Source organism: Conger conger, chromosome 4 (assembly GCF_963514075.1).
Source record: "Conger conger chromosome 4, fConCon1.1, whole genome shotgun sequence".
Classification (NCBI taxonomy): domain Eukaryota; kingdom Metazoa; phylum Chordata; class Actinopteri; order Anguilliformes; family Congridae; genus Conger; species Conger conger.
Genome location: NC_083763.1, coordinates 59,866,278 through 59,881,759, shown reverse-complemented (window position 1 = coordinate 59,881,759; position 15,482 = coordinate 59,866,278). Strand labels below are relative to the sequence as shown.

General features: G+C 40.2%; 1 protein-coding gene and 1 pseudogene across 1 annotated transcript; both read right to left on the bottom strand.

The window, feature by feature from the left end:
* Nucleotides 1-967: 967 nt before the first annotated feature.
* On the bottom strand, nucleotides 968-15,482 carry LOC133126671 (leukocyte elastase inhibitor-like). The gene is made up of 7 exons (XM_061239010.1): nucleotides 15,395-15,482; nucleotides 9,575-9,752; nucleotides 6,130-6,267; nucleotides 4,341-4,458; nucleotides 2,191-2,333; nucleotides 1,534-1,701; nucleotides 968-1,360 (listed from the first exon to the last, which is right to left on the bottom strand). Exons 2-7 carry the CDS (start codon nucleotides 9,740-9,742, stop codon nucleotides 968-970), a joined length of 1,128 nt encoding a protein of 375 aa, XP_061094994.1. The 5' UTR covers nucleotides 9,743-9,752; nucleotides 15,395-15,482.
* On the bottom strand, nucleotides 4,888-5,079 carry LOC133127796 (small nucleolar RNA U3; annotated as a pseudogene).

Here is a 15,482-nt window from a genome sequence, read left to right as displayed (position 1 = left end):
GACTGATATTAAAGTATAGGAAACGTTTGGTTATTTCTGCTAAAGGTGCTAGTTATTAAGGTGGTGGGGGTAAAAAAATAAAAGAATAAATGTTTTTTTGAATTTACTTCGTGTTCCCCTTGTGCAATAGTACATTTTGTCAAGAGATTTGAAACCATTCAGTGTGACCAACATGCAATAATAGAGAAAGGGGGAAATACGTTTTCATGGCACTGTATAAACGCAGCAAGAATAACATCTCACCTGACCATGACCATGCCAGCACTGTACATAATCATATGAATGTTGTCTGCTTGAATTCATGTAAATGCTTAATGGTCACTCTGATGCCAAACTCTACTTCATCTCTGTTCCTGAAGAGGTGCTCTCATATGAAAACAAGCAGCTGGCAACTGCACATTTCAGAAGAGAGAGAGTGCTAATCTATGCTCATATTGGCTGTAGAGTTTGCAGCATGATTGTCTCTGCATCATTGTCAAGTGGGAAAATCAAGCAAATGGAGATATTCAATTGTGGATTTCTGCAAATCATGTGGAACATAATTAGTCATAGATTTAGCCAGATATGGAATCATTCTTGGAATGATTGTCAAACAAAAAAATCTGATTGACTGGGCACCAGCATTCTGCATGTACCAGCAGTGCATGAAATGTACTTCTCTGATGCAATGACTGAGCAGCTAAGTGAAAAAAGCAACCAAAAAAGTAAACTTTTGTGCACTTTTATTTTCACAAATGAGAAATGTGATCTTGGTTATTGCTTCTTTTTATTTCTTGTTTTTTGTCATTTTAGCGTTGAGAAAAATATAATGAACAGAAAGGAAACAATGGTCTTTAGCAAATATTAATCTTCAAAGAGGATACAATGGACATGAATGAATACAATGTACTGCAGCAGGACTGTCTAAGCTCTGAGAAGCAGATAACAATGAAATATTATTTTAAGGCAAACAGCATTGCAGAGCCATTTAACATGCAGAAAGTCTTTCTTTAGAGTGGGGATGTCTGATGAAGAACAGGAAGGGATGGTCTGCGATGAACCGATCTGGGGGTGGTATGGCACATCCAAGCATCATGGTGACAGCAGTGGCGGCAGCAGCCTCTGTGCCCTCCTCGTTCACCTCCACAAAGGCCTTGTGCACCACTTTGGACAACACCAGGTCGTTGCTGGGAGACATGCCAGAGAAATCGCTTTTGGACACATCGAAGGCATCCTTCATGCCCATACTGACCAGAATTCCTTCCAGGTCATAGGTCTCTTCCACCTTGAACTTGGGCAGAGCCAAAACTAAATGAGTATATTTCAACTTCTCAGGCTGTGTCCACTCGATGAGCTTGTCGTACGTGAGCTCCCTTTCCAACTGCAGGAGAAAAGAAGTCATTGATCCAGTTGAGAGTGATGGATGTCTGAAGGCTTGTTCACATATTATCAGAAATTCTTATACTCTGCCAAGTTTGAAACCACTGGGTATTGCCTCAATTCCCTTGGAGGCATCATTAAATAGAATTTATTGTACACCGAAATCTGTCTTACCCTCTCAAGCCCTGTGGAGTCGTCCTCAATCTCTCTGGGCAGAATAATGAGCATGCTCAGCTCTTTACCAATATAAGGCATCTCCAGAATCTGACAATTGACCTCCGGAATGAACGCCAAACCAAACTTGGCTGTCTGTTTCATCATCTGCACCGGCTTACTTTCATTCTGAAAAATTGATGTTACAGATCTTTCAAATATATGTTTCAATCCATGTACAATATTAAAGCGGTGATATACTCACCCTATTACAGAAATATGTTGTGCTTACTGTAAGTGGGTACCCTACAGGTGTTTTTAAAACCTCCTTTAATTTAAACAAATCTACAAAACATACAATTTCACCAGGGGTGCCCAAACGTTTGCATACCATTGCAAAAGATACATTTATAAAATTTAACGCTAGAAAATGAAGCAGAATTTATCATTCAGCTATCATGGAGAGAACATTTCACTTCAAGACAAAGTTGGATCATTGTCCTAACTGCAACACTCGAAGAATAATCATGCTCTGGAGTCCCATCTTTAGAAAACTGACAGAAAACTGTTCAGTGTGACTGAACAGCACAGAGGATAAAAACCTTCCCCGCGTAAGTGTAGGCCACAGTTCATAATTATTAGTCACAGAGTAATCTGGAAACTGAGTAAGCATGTTACCTTATTCAATATGAATTGCCGCTCATATGTGTCTCTCCCTTTGAATTTCTTGTCCCAATTAGCCTTAAAATAGATAGCATTCACCAACACCAGACTGGTCATATTGTCAACAACCCCTTTCGACAGCAGGTTCTTGATTTTATCTACAAGAAAGCACAATGAAGGGGAAATGTATAGATGGGACAGTGTCACACAAGTACATTAATTAAGATACCCAGTGACAGATATAATGCAGTATGTCTTGAATAATGCAGATGCGATTCATCTTCAAGAGGTGTGGAACATGCACAAACAGAAAATTCAACACCTACAATGCAAAATGCAGAACATTAAAGTTAACAACAAAGAAAGGCATCAGGTGCCAAATATCCTGTAAGAAATATTACTTCATGAAATATGCGCAATGTGATAGTATCTATGCTTTTCAAATTCAAGTTAATGATAAGAGTATTACACAACATAAACTACATGTCAAGCAAGTCTGAAGATATTTTAGTCTGGTACATCGTTCATACAACTACATTATGACATTATTGGCATTTGGCAGACACTCGTATCCAGAGCGACGTACAGTTGATTAAACTAAGACAATCCTCCCTGGAGGAATGTAGGTTAAGGGCCTTGCTCAATGGCCCAATAGCTGTGCGGATCTCACTGTGGCCTTACCGGGATTAGAACCACTGACCTTGCGTGCCCCAGTCATTTACCTTAACCACTACGCTACAGGCCTGCACAATGATTGACTGTTGCTGTAAGGCACTACTTCTTCAATATTTTAATATCAGGACCCAAATGAGAGGTTTTGTGTCTTTCAGGGACCTTTCCAATGTACTAGCACAGTCTAGTGGACTACAGACCCATTCCAGGACCCACTTTGCAGCCTGCACTCCTGCCACCAATTTTCAGTTTCAAGTCACAGTTTAAAAAGCACTGCTGTAAAGCATTCACAATTATAATCATTTATCAGAGGCCAAACAATGGAAACTGGTAATGTCGTGTCTAGGAAACGACAGAGTCCAAATCTTCAATTTGTCGAAAAACATCTTCGCGAGGGAAAAGACGACACCAGGCAGCAAGATCTTCAGGAAATTCAGACTTTATTAGCACACGTGCATAAAGCCGGATCAGCTCTCCAGAACTGAACCCCGACTGGCATTTGTACACCCATTTTATACACAGTTACTCCACCTACAACTCCTCCTCAAACCTCATTCTGGCAAATCACCCATACTTTTCTTATCGTAACTCCTCCCAACGCTCCTCCCACAACGTCATTGTGGCAAATTGCCAACGGTCCTTATGCTCTGCCAACTCTGTACAAAGTTCAGGGCATTCTGCCAACTACGTGTCCTCACTTCACCCCGCACCTGCTCTTGGCAAACTACCAGACCTCAGAAAGTTCTGGATGCCCTCCCTCTAACACGTCATCCATACACGTCACTCTGTATCTTTCGCTTTTATAAGACAAACTAAGCAGCAGTAATCATTGAAAATATACAGACAAACTAAACATTTCATTAATATTCACTTCTAATATACTTTTCTAATATACAGACATACTAAACATTTGATTAATTATTCTCTTCTAAGGGAATAAATGTACGTAGCATTCTTTGCTCTCATTTCAACAGTTTTCACTGTGGTTTCTTGCGTTTTCATAAGCTCAGCTATAATTAATGTTCTAGGTCAAATAGATACACTCCTGGCATAAAACATCGAGAGTCCCGGAGAAATCAGCTGTATAGTCATATCTTGCTCTGCCCGTGTCCTTGACAGTTTGGTCTACACAGTTCAAGACGGCACCCCCCTGCCAGCTGGCTGGGTTCACTGTGTAATCCTAGCACAATTTAGCAGTTAATCAGTTTGAAACTATACAGGGTACATATCATACTTTAATACAGATATATTGATAAACTTTTAGCACACATCGTCGAGAGTTTTGGAGGAACCAGCCTGCTCACTAAGGCGGAGTCTGATTTTGACTTGTGATTGGTTATCATGCTTTTAGGAGGGAGATCTTTCATTCTGTGAATTTTCCCCTACAGTAACAGCAAGCATTGATCATTTCAGTGGAATACGTAGGACAGAGGATCTGCAAATTTCAAATGAAAGTCTCCTGAACCTGTAGATGTGTCTGTAACTGCAGTTACCTTGAGTCTGCTTCTCCACCCAGCTGTTAATCTTCACCCTTTCATCCTCTGCTTTTGATTTGAAGTCAACAGTCTCCAGCTCTGCCTGATAGAACCTCTTTTTGTCGTGAATGTATTTCTACAGATTTACAAAGACAGTGAATGCTTAGCTTTTTCTGTTTCCGAAAAATTATTATTTTTACATTACATTACATTATTGGCATTTGGCAGACGCTCTTATCCAGAGCGACGTACAACAAAGTGCATACCCATAACCAGGGATAAGTTCGCTGAAAGACCCTAGAGGTAAGTACAATTTCAACTGCTACCTGTACAACAAAGATAAGGACAAGGGCCTTTTTTTTTTTTTTAAACAAACAAACAAACAAACAGAGCAAAAGTCACCAAAGTTAACAATCAAAACACTGCTTACCTAGCCAACTAAAAATACCGATACACAAAGCAAGTCACAGAGACAACAATTAAGGTTCACAGGGAGGTAGGGAGGGATGGGGAGAGGTGCTGCTTGAAGAGGTGTGTCTTCAGCTTGCGCTTGAAGGTGGGGAGAGATTCTATAGTTCTATAGTATAGGAACGGTCATCTATGATAGAGAACTGCTGATTAAAAACCAATATTCTCTATCCGCTTCACGCTCAGAAAGGGATGCACTATCTCGTCATCGTGGGCAGTGAGACCAAACACTTTCAAAACGCATTCCTCAGTCACACACTGTAGAAACGATCCCTGAAAACATAGTTTTAACGTCAAAATGGTAATCTTGTGGTTCCCATTAAAGTTGCAAGTGCTTTCATTTACGATTGTTTTGATCACAGGATAAAAAGAGACACCTCATCGCCACAGTAATTTTTTTTCCTAAACGGCGCCCCATGAATGAATTATTTTGAACGCAATGTTATTCGGCAACTGCAAACTAAAAAAATTAAGGCATGCTATAATGAACCCAAAAGGTTTTGGAAATGAGCCAGATGGCCATTCTCTTTCATTCTAGCAATTATCTCAGGAATCAGAAGCATAAAAACATATCTTCTTCACCACCTGATCAACCAAGACGGTTCCGAAGTTGTCATTTCACAAAAGATGTTTAATTGCAATCATAAACTAACCACTCAGAACACATCCACCTTCCTCCACATTCTCTGCAGAAGCGGAACGGTCATCTATTTTAAAGGATTATATCAAGTTTCTATCAATGTTTGGGAGAAGATTAATGAATTAAACATTTTTATCCTTTGATTTAATTGAGGTCAACATCCCAAAATTAAAATGGCAATAAACATACAGTTCAAAATAAAATGGCGATTAAAAGCAGGAGCACACCAGTCACTGTGTCATGAATTGTGTGTTCATATTCAATGACTGAAATCATGTCAAGTTTAAGGTATTTTTGTTAATTGCTCCAACTGCACAGTGCAGTCACTGGACTTTACTAGTACCAGGTCACTGCAATTAAGTTGATATCCATAGGATGTGCTGTAGACCAGAGAGCTGAGTTAGTCATCAGAGATAGATGGAGTAAGTCTTTGAAAAACACCAGTCATTTAGTTTTCCTTGCATTGAAGGTCATATGAAGTTCAAGGAGTACAGATTACATAGTGTTAAAATCTGGAAGGCTTGGTCCAGGGTAGGGGCACAGCATTAAATTATCTGGTAAAAATTAAGAATATATTGTCTGTCATTCTCAACTCATCGGATCTTTGTCTTTTGTCCACTGTGCATACATTCCTTTAAAAAAAGTATTTCCATGCGCAAATGTATTGGCAAATCTGTGCAATTCATCAACAGAAATTACCTCCACAAACTCGTAAGACTGCTCCCCATACAGGCGATTTGCCAGGCTCAGTGCATACGGGGCACCCTCTTTGTTGAGTTCAGACATCAGTTTGTTGAATCCAGCATGAATGTCATCATCAGCTTCATGAAGGGGAGACTGAAGACAGGCACAGACAAGCACTTTGTGACACAGATTTCCTTACAGAAATGCAAGCAAGGCATAAAACTGCTTCTATTTCTTCTGATTAATGAATCACTTCGATGACCCCATTAGCACTTTCTATTTTAACAAAACAATATACAAAACTACATTTTATATAAAATTTTACACTGTATAAAAGTCTTTCTCAAGAAGTATTTCTTATTATGGCAATCTGAAAGAGCTTGTTATAAGCTTTTTCCTGATAAGGTAAATTGTCCTATCTTTATTCATCACAAAATAGAAATAATACTAAAATTCTTGTAAAGATTGACTTTTTTGAATTAAGGATACTTAAACCTGGTTCCTTATTCAACAAGCCAAAGGACAAAAAGGAAGGCAGGATGATAAAAAAGGAAAGATGCTGATTAATACATTTTTAAAAAGACAAGAAAGATCAGAGTTGGGGGTTTTTGTCTGCAAGTAACTTGAGATTTATTGTTAAAACCCTTTTTTTTTTCTAATGACTTGAAATAAATATTTCATAAGACATTTTCTCATGCATTTAAATACAAAATATACAAAAGTATAAGTACAGTGAAGGGCAAAGAGAAACTCTTCAAATTGGAAAAGCCAAAGACCACGATACCACAGCAGTACTGGAGCTCACCAGTCACCCACCCAAAACTCATTGTTAACACAATTTAGACATCCCATCCTTGTGGTTCGTAAATTCAGCTGCAGTTACATGTTTTCTCACCTTCAGCACCCCTGGTGGAAGCTGTCTTTTTACTTCTTGTTGTTGCAGTTCAGGAGCTTCAGGTTTCTTCTCTTTTCTAAAGCGAAGCACCTATAGCATCATCAACATTTTAACACTGTGATGACATGCACGTAGACATCTTTAGTAGACACTGGAAATCAAACGACAGTGTGGCTATAATCCTGTGAACATCATATCAAGCCTTGCGTCAACATACTCTTAAACTTTTTATTTCACTGTGGATTGACCATATACTTGGGGGAAAAAAACTTGGCAATAGAGAACATTTGAGAAACTGTATAAATTTGGGATACTTAATAGCTCTCTTGGAGCAAGCCCCCAGTTTAGGGGCCACTATACATATACAGTCCCCTCCACATGAATTGGAACAGAAATTTCAGTAAATGCTTTTGCTATACACTAAAGACAATTGAGTTTGAGGTCACAAGATGTACATGAGATGACAGATCTGAGTTTCAGCTTTCATTAACTGGTATTTTTATCAAGATTTGTTAAACAACTTAGTACATATCACATTTTGTATCAGATCACCACATTTTTAGGTGAGCAAAAGTATTGGAACAGGTGACTGACAGGAGTTTCTTGTTGATCAGATGTTTCCTGATTGATGGGTTAAACAATAAATAGTTCTGAATGTCTACTCTTGGTTTTATCCTTGAGTTTTGCTTGTGAAGACTGCATTTGTGTTATAAAAGATAAACCAACATGAAGACCAGAGGGCTGTCTTTGGGAGAAAAACAAGCCATTTTGAAGCTTAGACAAGATGGGGAAATTATTGAGGATAGCTTGTACAACAACTTGGAATGTCCTGAAAAAGAAAGAAACCGCTGGTGTACTGAGCAACAGTACGAACAGGTTGATCAAGGAAAACAACAGCAGTTGAAAGAAACATTGTGAGAGATGTGAAGAAAAGGTCCAAAACATCAGTCAGTCACATGAAAATAAATTGGAAAGGTGTGATTGAAAAGGCTTCTGCAAAAATGTCTAGGTGGCTTCCTTCACAGGTATCTTTTAGAGGTAGGGTGTTGATTTGAAATAACTTAATGGCATCAGCGAGTGGCGCAAGTTGGCTGTGCCGACACCACCTGAAGGATTCCTCCATTCAGAGCAATGGTTCATTTATTCTGGTCAGGGCAGCACAGGCTTAGGGTTGGTGCTTTGCATGGCAGCCAACTGAGGTTGGTGTGTGTGTGTGTGTGTGTGTCAATGATAAGCATCAATTGTACAGTGCTTTGGATAAAGGCGCTATATAAATGCAGACATTTACTAATTACCATTTGGTGCTGTATTTGCCCCTGCAGGAGGGAGTACAGGGGCTCATGGGCCTAGAGAGTCATGGCTTCTCGGTTACAGGAGGCTCCTGTATGAAACTGATGTGAGCTGGACAGAGACTAGGTCTTGGGCAGGACTGGCACTTGTTCCTACACACACAGCAGGTCTGAATCACTTTTACGTCTCTGTCTTGTGGGCATGGATCAATACACTCTGCTTTAAGTGTGAGACCATATGGACAGTGGAAGAACTGCCACTGTTGAATCTGCCTCCTCTGATTTGGCCAGTGTAGGGGGCCAGTTCATAAGGGCTGGTCTGACCATACTGGCCCATTTAAGGAGGGACTGAAATGACTAGTTCAAGATAGCATTTGTTTAGGTATATTCCCAGCAAAAATATAGTTCTCAAAAATGGCTGAACGGTTTACGAAATAAACGTTAACGTTAGTCAGAAAGCAGTCATAGCTTCATAAGCATGTGGGATATTTGTTTCCATAAAGATGTCTTTATTGAATAATTTGCGACACAAACGTATATTTCTACCAAATATAATGAAAGTGATATAAGAAAAGAAATAAAAGTGTTTATTTATGCAACTTCTGAATTGTACATATTTGTTCTTATTTTGGAACATGATTTTTTGATGAAGAGAAATGGTATCAAAGATTGTTAGTATATGCCTCTTATTGTCTGAGTCTGTGGCGAGGTGCGAGTTGTAAACAGTGAGCATCTGGCAAGGGGTGGCACTGAATTTTATTGCCCTGCTTTGCAAATAAGAGGCTGATGAGAATCTAAACTGCTGTTCTCGCTAGGAGTCTTTTTAACAATCTGGCATTGTGGTTTCATTACATCAGTTTTTTAAAATATAAATATGAATGTAAAAATAATTTGACATGTCAACAACTCAACCACAAGGAGGCAGAGTGGATAGGGTTAAAAAGAATGTTTTATTGCATACGATATAAGAATAACACACTTATTACACCCCTCCAGTCCTGGTGGGAGCACATTATAGGCATTATAGAAGCCTTTGTCTCCTTATTCACACACAAACTCCTTCAATAGAGTTTGTGTGTGAATCTCTTTTACCAAAAATAAATCTTATTTTCACTTTTGATCTGCCAACCTCACTTTTCTGTGTTCGGTCAGTAACAAGCCCTGGCTGTAACAACATTCAGTAAGTCTTCTCAATGGATGATCCCTCCGTAGCTTATTAATGCAGTTGTGTTGTGCTGGGACGTCTGAGAGTGGCACTATCCCCGGGTGAACTCACCTCAGCTATCTGTGTAGCTGTGTTCCCCCGGGCGCCCATGTACACCATGGCCAGAGCTGAGGAGATGCTGAGTGGAGAGTAGAAGATGTTATCCGTTTTCTTATGTTCAGCTATGTTCTTAAACAGGTCCAGGGAGAACTTGGTATTTGCAGCAATCAGTGACTCCATTGTTGGTCTCCTGGAAGGGCAATAATGCAATAGGAATGATATATCTTTTTGCAACAGCAGAATAATATACAGTATGCAGTTCTAGAAAGCTATAGCGACACATACTTTACTCACTCTTTTAAATACTCTACATACGTTTGCTTGTTGACTAAGAAGGAAAGCAGTTTTTTACTTTTCTATGGCTGCTATACCTTTACCAAAACTGGGCTTTCCAGACAAGGTTCAGAGGTTGACTATCATGAGAACCCCTCATATAATATCCACTTTTTTATCAATAGCAATTGCATTCAAACACATTGCCCTCAAAAAGTTTGTTAATGGTAGAGTGATTGGGCTCTAGACAAACTTTTTACATTGGTATCCTGTATTTGGATCAACGATGTGATATCTGATGTGTAACTTTGCTGTCTCTTTGTAATACTTTCCAAAAAGGACACATAATATCCTATGATATGTTAATGTACCGGCGGCACGGATGGTGCAGTGGGTAGCACTGCTGCCTCACAGCAAGGAGGTCCTGGGTTCGAATCCCCGTCTGCCGGGGCCTCTCTGTGCGGAGTTTGCATGTTCTCCCCGTGTCTACGTGGGTTTCCTCCGGGTACTCCGGTTTCCTCCCACAGTCCAAAGACATGCACGTTAGGCTGATTGGAGAGTCTAAATTGCCCGTAGGTATGAGTGTATGAGTGTATGAGTGTGTGAGTGTGTGAGTGTGTGAGTGAATGAATGGTGTGTGTGCCCTGTGATGGACTGGCGACCTGTCCAGGGTGTATTCCTGCCTTTCGCCCAATGTATGCTGGGATAGGCTCCAGCCCCCTGCGACCCTGTTCAGGATAAGCGGGTTCAGATAATGGATGGATGGATGGATGGATGGATTTAATAAAAAGACCAATAAAGTGGTCCAATAAAGTAGACCAATTCAGGCCAGTGACAAACAATTTATAGTGCAGAAAAAGTGGTGTGACTGACCAAAGGTAAATACAAAAAAAAAATTATATATATATATATATATATACAGTCAGGTCCATAAATATTGGGACATTGACACAATTCTCCTCTTTTTGGCTATATACACCACCACAATGGATTAGACATGAAATTACTTTCAGCTTTAATTTGAGGGTATTTACATCCAAATCAGGTGAACGGTGTAGGAATTACAACAGTTTCTATATGTGCCTCCCACTTTTTAAGGGACCAAAAGTAATGGGACAATTGGCTGCTCAGCTGTTCCATGGCCAGGTGTGTGTTATTCCCTCATTATCTCATTTGCGGATAAAAGGTCTAGAGTTAATTTCAAGTGTGCTATTTGCATTTGGAATCTGTTGCTGTCAACTCTCAATATGAGATCCAAAGAGCTGTCACTATCAGTGAAGCAAGGCTGAAAAATCAAAACAAACCCATCAGAGAGATCGCAAAAACATTAGTTGTGGCCAAATCAACCGCTTGGAACATTCTTAAAAAGAAAGAACGCACCGGTGAGCTCAGCAACACCAAAAGAACCGGAAGACCACGGAAAACAACTGTGGTGAAGAAAAACCCTTCACAACAGTTGGCCAGATCAAGAACACTCTCCAGGAGGTAGGTGTATGTGTGTCAAAGTCAACAATCAAGAGAAGACTTCACCAGAGTGAATACAGAGGGTTCACCACAAGATGTAAACCATTGGTGAGCCTCAAAAACAGGAAGACCAGATTAGAGTTTGCCAAACAACATCTAAAAAAGCCTTTACAGTTCTGGAACAACATCCTATGGACAGATGAGACAAAGATCAACTTGTACCAGAATGATGGGAAGATAAGAGTATGGAGAAGGAAAGGAACTGCTCATAATCCAAAACATACCACATCAGTGAAGCATGGTGGTGGTAGTGTCATGGCGTGGGCATGCTGCCAATGGAACTGGTTCCCTTGTATTTATTGATGATGTGACTGCTGACAAAAGCAGCAGGATGAATTCTGAAGTGTTTCGGGCAATATTATCTGCTCATATTCAGCCAAATGCCTCAGAAGTCATTGGACGGTGCTTCACAGTGCAGATGGACAATGACCTGAAGCATACTGCGAACCAAAGAGTTTTTTAAGGCAAAGAAGTGGAATGTTATGCAATGGCCAAGTCAATCACCTGACCTGAATCCGATTGAACATGCATTTCACTTGCTGAAGACAAAACTGAAAGGAAAATACCCCAAGAACAAGCAGGAACTGAAGACAGTTGCAGTAGAGGCCTGGCAGAGCATCACCAGGGATGAAACCCAGCGTCTGGTGATGTCTATGCGTTCCAGACTTCAGGCTGTAATTGACTGCAAGGGATTTGCAACCAAGTATTAAAAAGTGAAAGTTTGATTTATGATTGTTAGTTTGTCCCATTACTTTTGGTCCCTTAAGAAGTGGGAGGCACATATACAAACTGTTGTAATTCCTACACCGTTCACCTGATTTGGATGTAAATACCCTCAAATTAAATCTGAAAGTCTGCAGTTAAAGCACATCTTGTTTGTTTCATTTCAAATCCATTGTGGTGGTGTATAGAGCAAAAAAGATGAGAATTGTGTCGATGTCCCAATATTTATGGACCTGACTGTATATATTAATAATTACTATGCATTTAGATGAGAATAATGAGGAAATTAAACAGGTGCAAGAATGAAAACATTACTCGCCCAACTCGATCAGCATATATCCAACCATGAGCTCTATGAGACCCTCCAATCTGGCTTCAGAACACATCACAGTGCGGAGACTGCCCTTATTAAGATCATCAATGATCTCCCCATCGCTGCTGACTCTGGCCACATCAGTTTACTCATCCACCTGGACCTCTCAGCAGCCTTCGACACAGTCTCCCACTCTATCCTCCTCAACCAGCAATCCGGCCTCACCAGTACATGCCCTCTCCTGGTTCCAGTCATCTCTCTCCAACAGGAAACAGTTTGTCACCATCAATGGCTCCAGTTCCTCTCTGGCCCTAGTCAAGCATGGTGTCCCTCAAGGCTCGGTGCTAAGACCTCTCCTTTTCACCATCAAAATGCTCCCCCTCGGCCAGATCATCTGCCACCATGGTCTCAACTTTCACTGCTACGCTACACAATATGACTATGACATATCCAGGCTTGAATATTTTAAATAATATTTGAATGGGTTTCAATAACCAAAATACCTGCTCAACGCAGAAGGTGACCAATTTTAACTGAAATTACTGGCTCATTTTAACAAACACATGAAGTTAAATGGGCCAGTAACTAAAAATATTATCGCTATTTTTCTGAAAGAAGCCACCAAGACACGGATCATGAAATGCTACTTCCAGATGTTCATTCGTTGCTTATTCATATATCAACCTTATCTGGCCCATTTAACTGATGACCCAATTTACCTGACTTCACCCTACAGTTTTGCCACTAAACACTGTGACTACAAGATCACAGAAAAGCACCATATGATGGGTAGTAGAGCGGACAATTTCAAGTTTCTTGTAGGGATATCATAGCGCGGCTGCGACACATATGGTCGGTCACTGTCGAGCATTGATATTTTTTAATTATTTTCCCAAATAGCAAGATAGCAGGCATCTCTTTAGAAGGAACATATTTCTCATGTCCCTCTCGTAAGTTCACTTAAAACCGACACAAGATCAGTCCTAATAGCCGACTTTTAAACGCAAGCCAATGGTTGAAACACAAGAGTATTAACCATTTGCCTTTATGGTGCCTAGTAGCACCATAAAAAATGCAAAGTTAACGTTTAGAAGGGTGGCACGGATGGTGCAGTGGGTAGCACTGCCGCCTCGGTTCTAATCCCCGTCGGCCGGGGCCTCTCTGTGTGGAGTTTGCATGTTCTCCCCGTATCTGCGTGGGTTTCCTCCAGGTACTCCGGTTTCCTCCCACTGTCCAAAGACATGCAGGTTAGGCTGATTGGAGAGTATAAATTGCCCATAGGTATGAGTGTGTGAGTGAATGGTATGTGTGCCCTGCGATGGACTGGCGACCTGTCCAGGGTGTATTCCTGCCTTTCGCCCAATGTATGCTGGGATAGGCTCCAGCCCCCCTGCGACCCTGTTCAGGATAAGCGGGTTAAGATAATGGGTGGATGAATGGACGTTTAGAAGTCACACTGCTCAAGAGACGCATCGTGCAGCCTTTATGGGTAACAGCTTGCGCTTGCCTGAGTTCATGACGTTCAGAAGTGTACAGCACACGTAGCAATGTTCTATTTTGTATCATTCCTTTCGATTCGGTTACTAACCTCACTTTAGACCTCCAGCTATACAACTTCATAAACACTCTTGAATAAACCAAAACACTCATTTACATCATAAAAAACGCAGCCTTTGCGATTTACATTGCATTCTTTTAAATCGCGATTGTGGTGAGAAATTGATTATTCGTTCAGTCCTACTGACAATATAAACCTACAGTAAAGGCTGTAAGAAACAATACAATATACAATACAATATAATTCTGCACACAATATAGTGTGCAGAATTATGTTCCGGTGTAGCAATCGGGTTCGCATTTTTTAATAGCCAATCATACCTGGTTTGGAATTGCTGAATAAAGGAAGCTGGTTGTTCTGACCCGACTTTGCCACAGTGTCAACTTTCGGTCAGTATCAGGTTCTTTCTTACGTTAGTTGTGGTATTATTGCACGTCAGTTCAATAATGCGAAAAGAGACGGTAAGGATTTGATGGGGGAGTTGCTAAGCTAACAAAGACGGCATTTAGTTAACAGTGTATATATGTTTTTAGCAAACACGACATTAGTCATTTTAAGATTTAAGCTAGCAATAAAGAATAGCTAGGCTATTTGAAATGCATCAGACCTACAATGTGTGGCTCCAAGGTGTTTCATGATTGTTGAAACGAGATGTTAATGAGTCTTATTTTTCACTTGCATAATGCCTATTTCTGTTATATAATCCAATCAAAATGACAAATATAAATGTGTAAAACCGGCCCCCGATGGTAAGATATAGCCCCAGGTGGTGATATAGGGTAGTCACCACGTGTATCCAAGATACATAGGCTATAGTCCAGTGTAGCCTAAACATTTAAGGTACAATAGGTAAGATTTTTGTGTTAAGACATTGTTACAAGACCATTGCAAATCCCTTCCTATCATTGAAAAGGCTCACTGACATGTTGACTCTGGCTGTGTTTTAGTAAATTCAGGTTTCAAAGTGTACATTTGTCGGGCAGTTCTAAGTGCCAAAGCCAATGACCAACAGGTTTTTGAGTGCGCAGCAAAAATATGCAAAAGAAAGATAGGTTTGCCACAGCAATGTTTACTTGATGTTTACTCACAGGAAATTACACCCGGAAAGTATCTAAGTACTAATGATTTATCTAAATATCTAGGCCTACACCAGAGCCATGCAAACATTCTACTGAATTCTTCCCACATGCAGTAGTCATATATACTTAAATAAAACATGTGCTTTTAAACAATACAGTAAGCTAGCCAACTACATTTAGTCACAGTAATGAGAATATCGAAGGTTAAGCAACAGAGACATGAGATTACATTACGAGCGATGCATTAGTTCAATGCAAACTTGTGGGTAATCAAACCCAAACCTACCTGCTGGCACAAGCAACGGATGGGAATGGTAAAACACCAATGGTAAAACAGTTTACATTTCAATGTTTTCACATACCTTAAATTGCGAAACTGGTGCAACCGACAGGAAAACGCTCCTTCTTTAAGGTGAATTATGTTATATTGGCGACACGCACTTTAGGACT

Excerpts from the sequence above, each read along its gene's own strand:
- LOC133126671 (XM_061239010.1), bottom strand. The coding sequence starts at position 9,742 with ATGGAGTCACTGATTGCTGCAAATACCAAGTTCTCCCTGGACCTGTTT. Across the intron at positions 2,334-4,340 it reads GGTGGAGAAGCAGACTCAAG|ATAAAATCAAGAACCTGCTG; the intron begins GTAACTGCAGTT and ends GCTTTCTTGTAG. Across the intron at positions 1,702-2,190 it reads GGCAATTCATATTGAATAAG|AATGAAAGTAAGCCGGTGCA; the intron begins GTAACATGCTTA and ends TCAATTTTTCAG.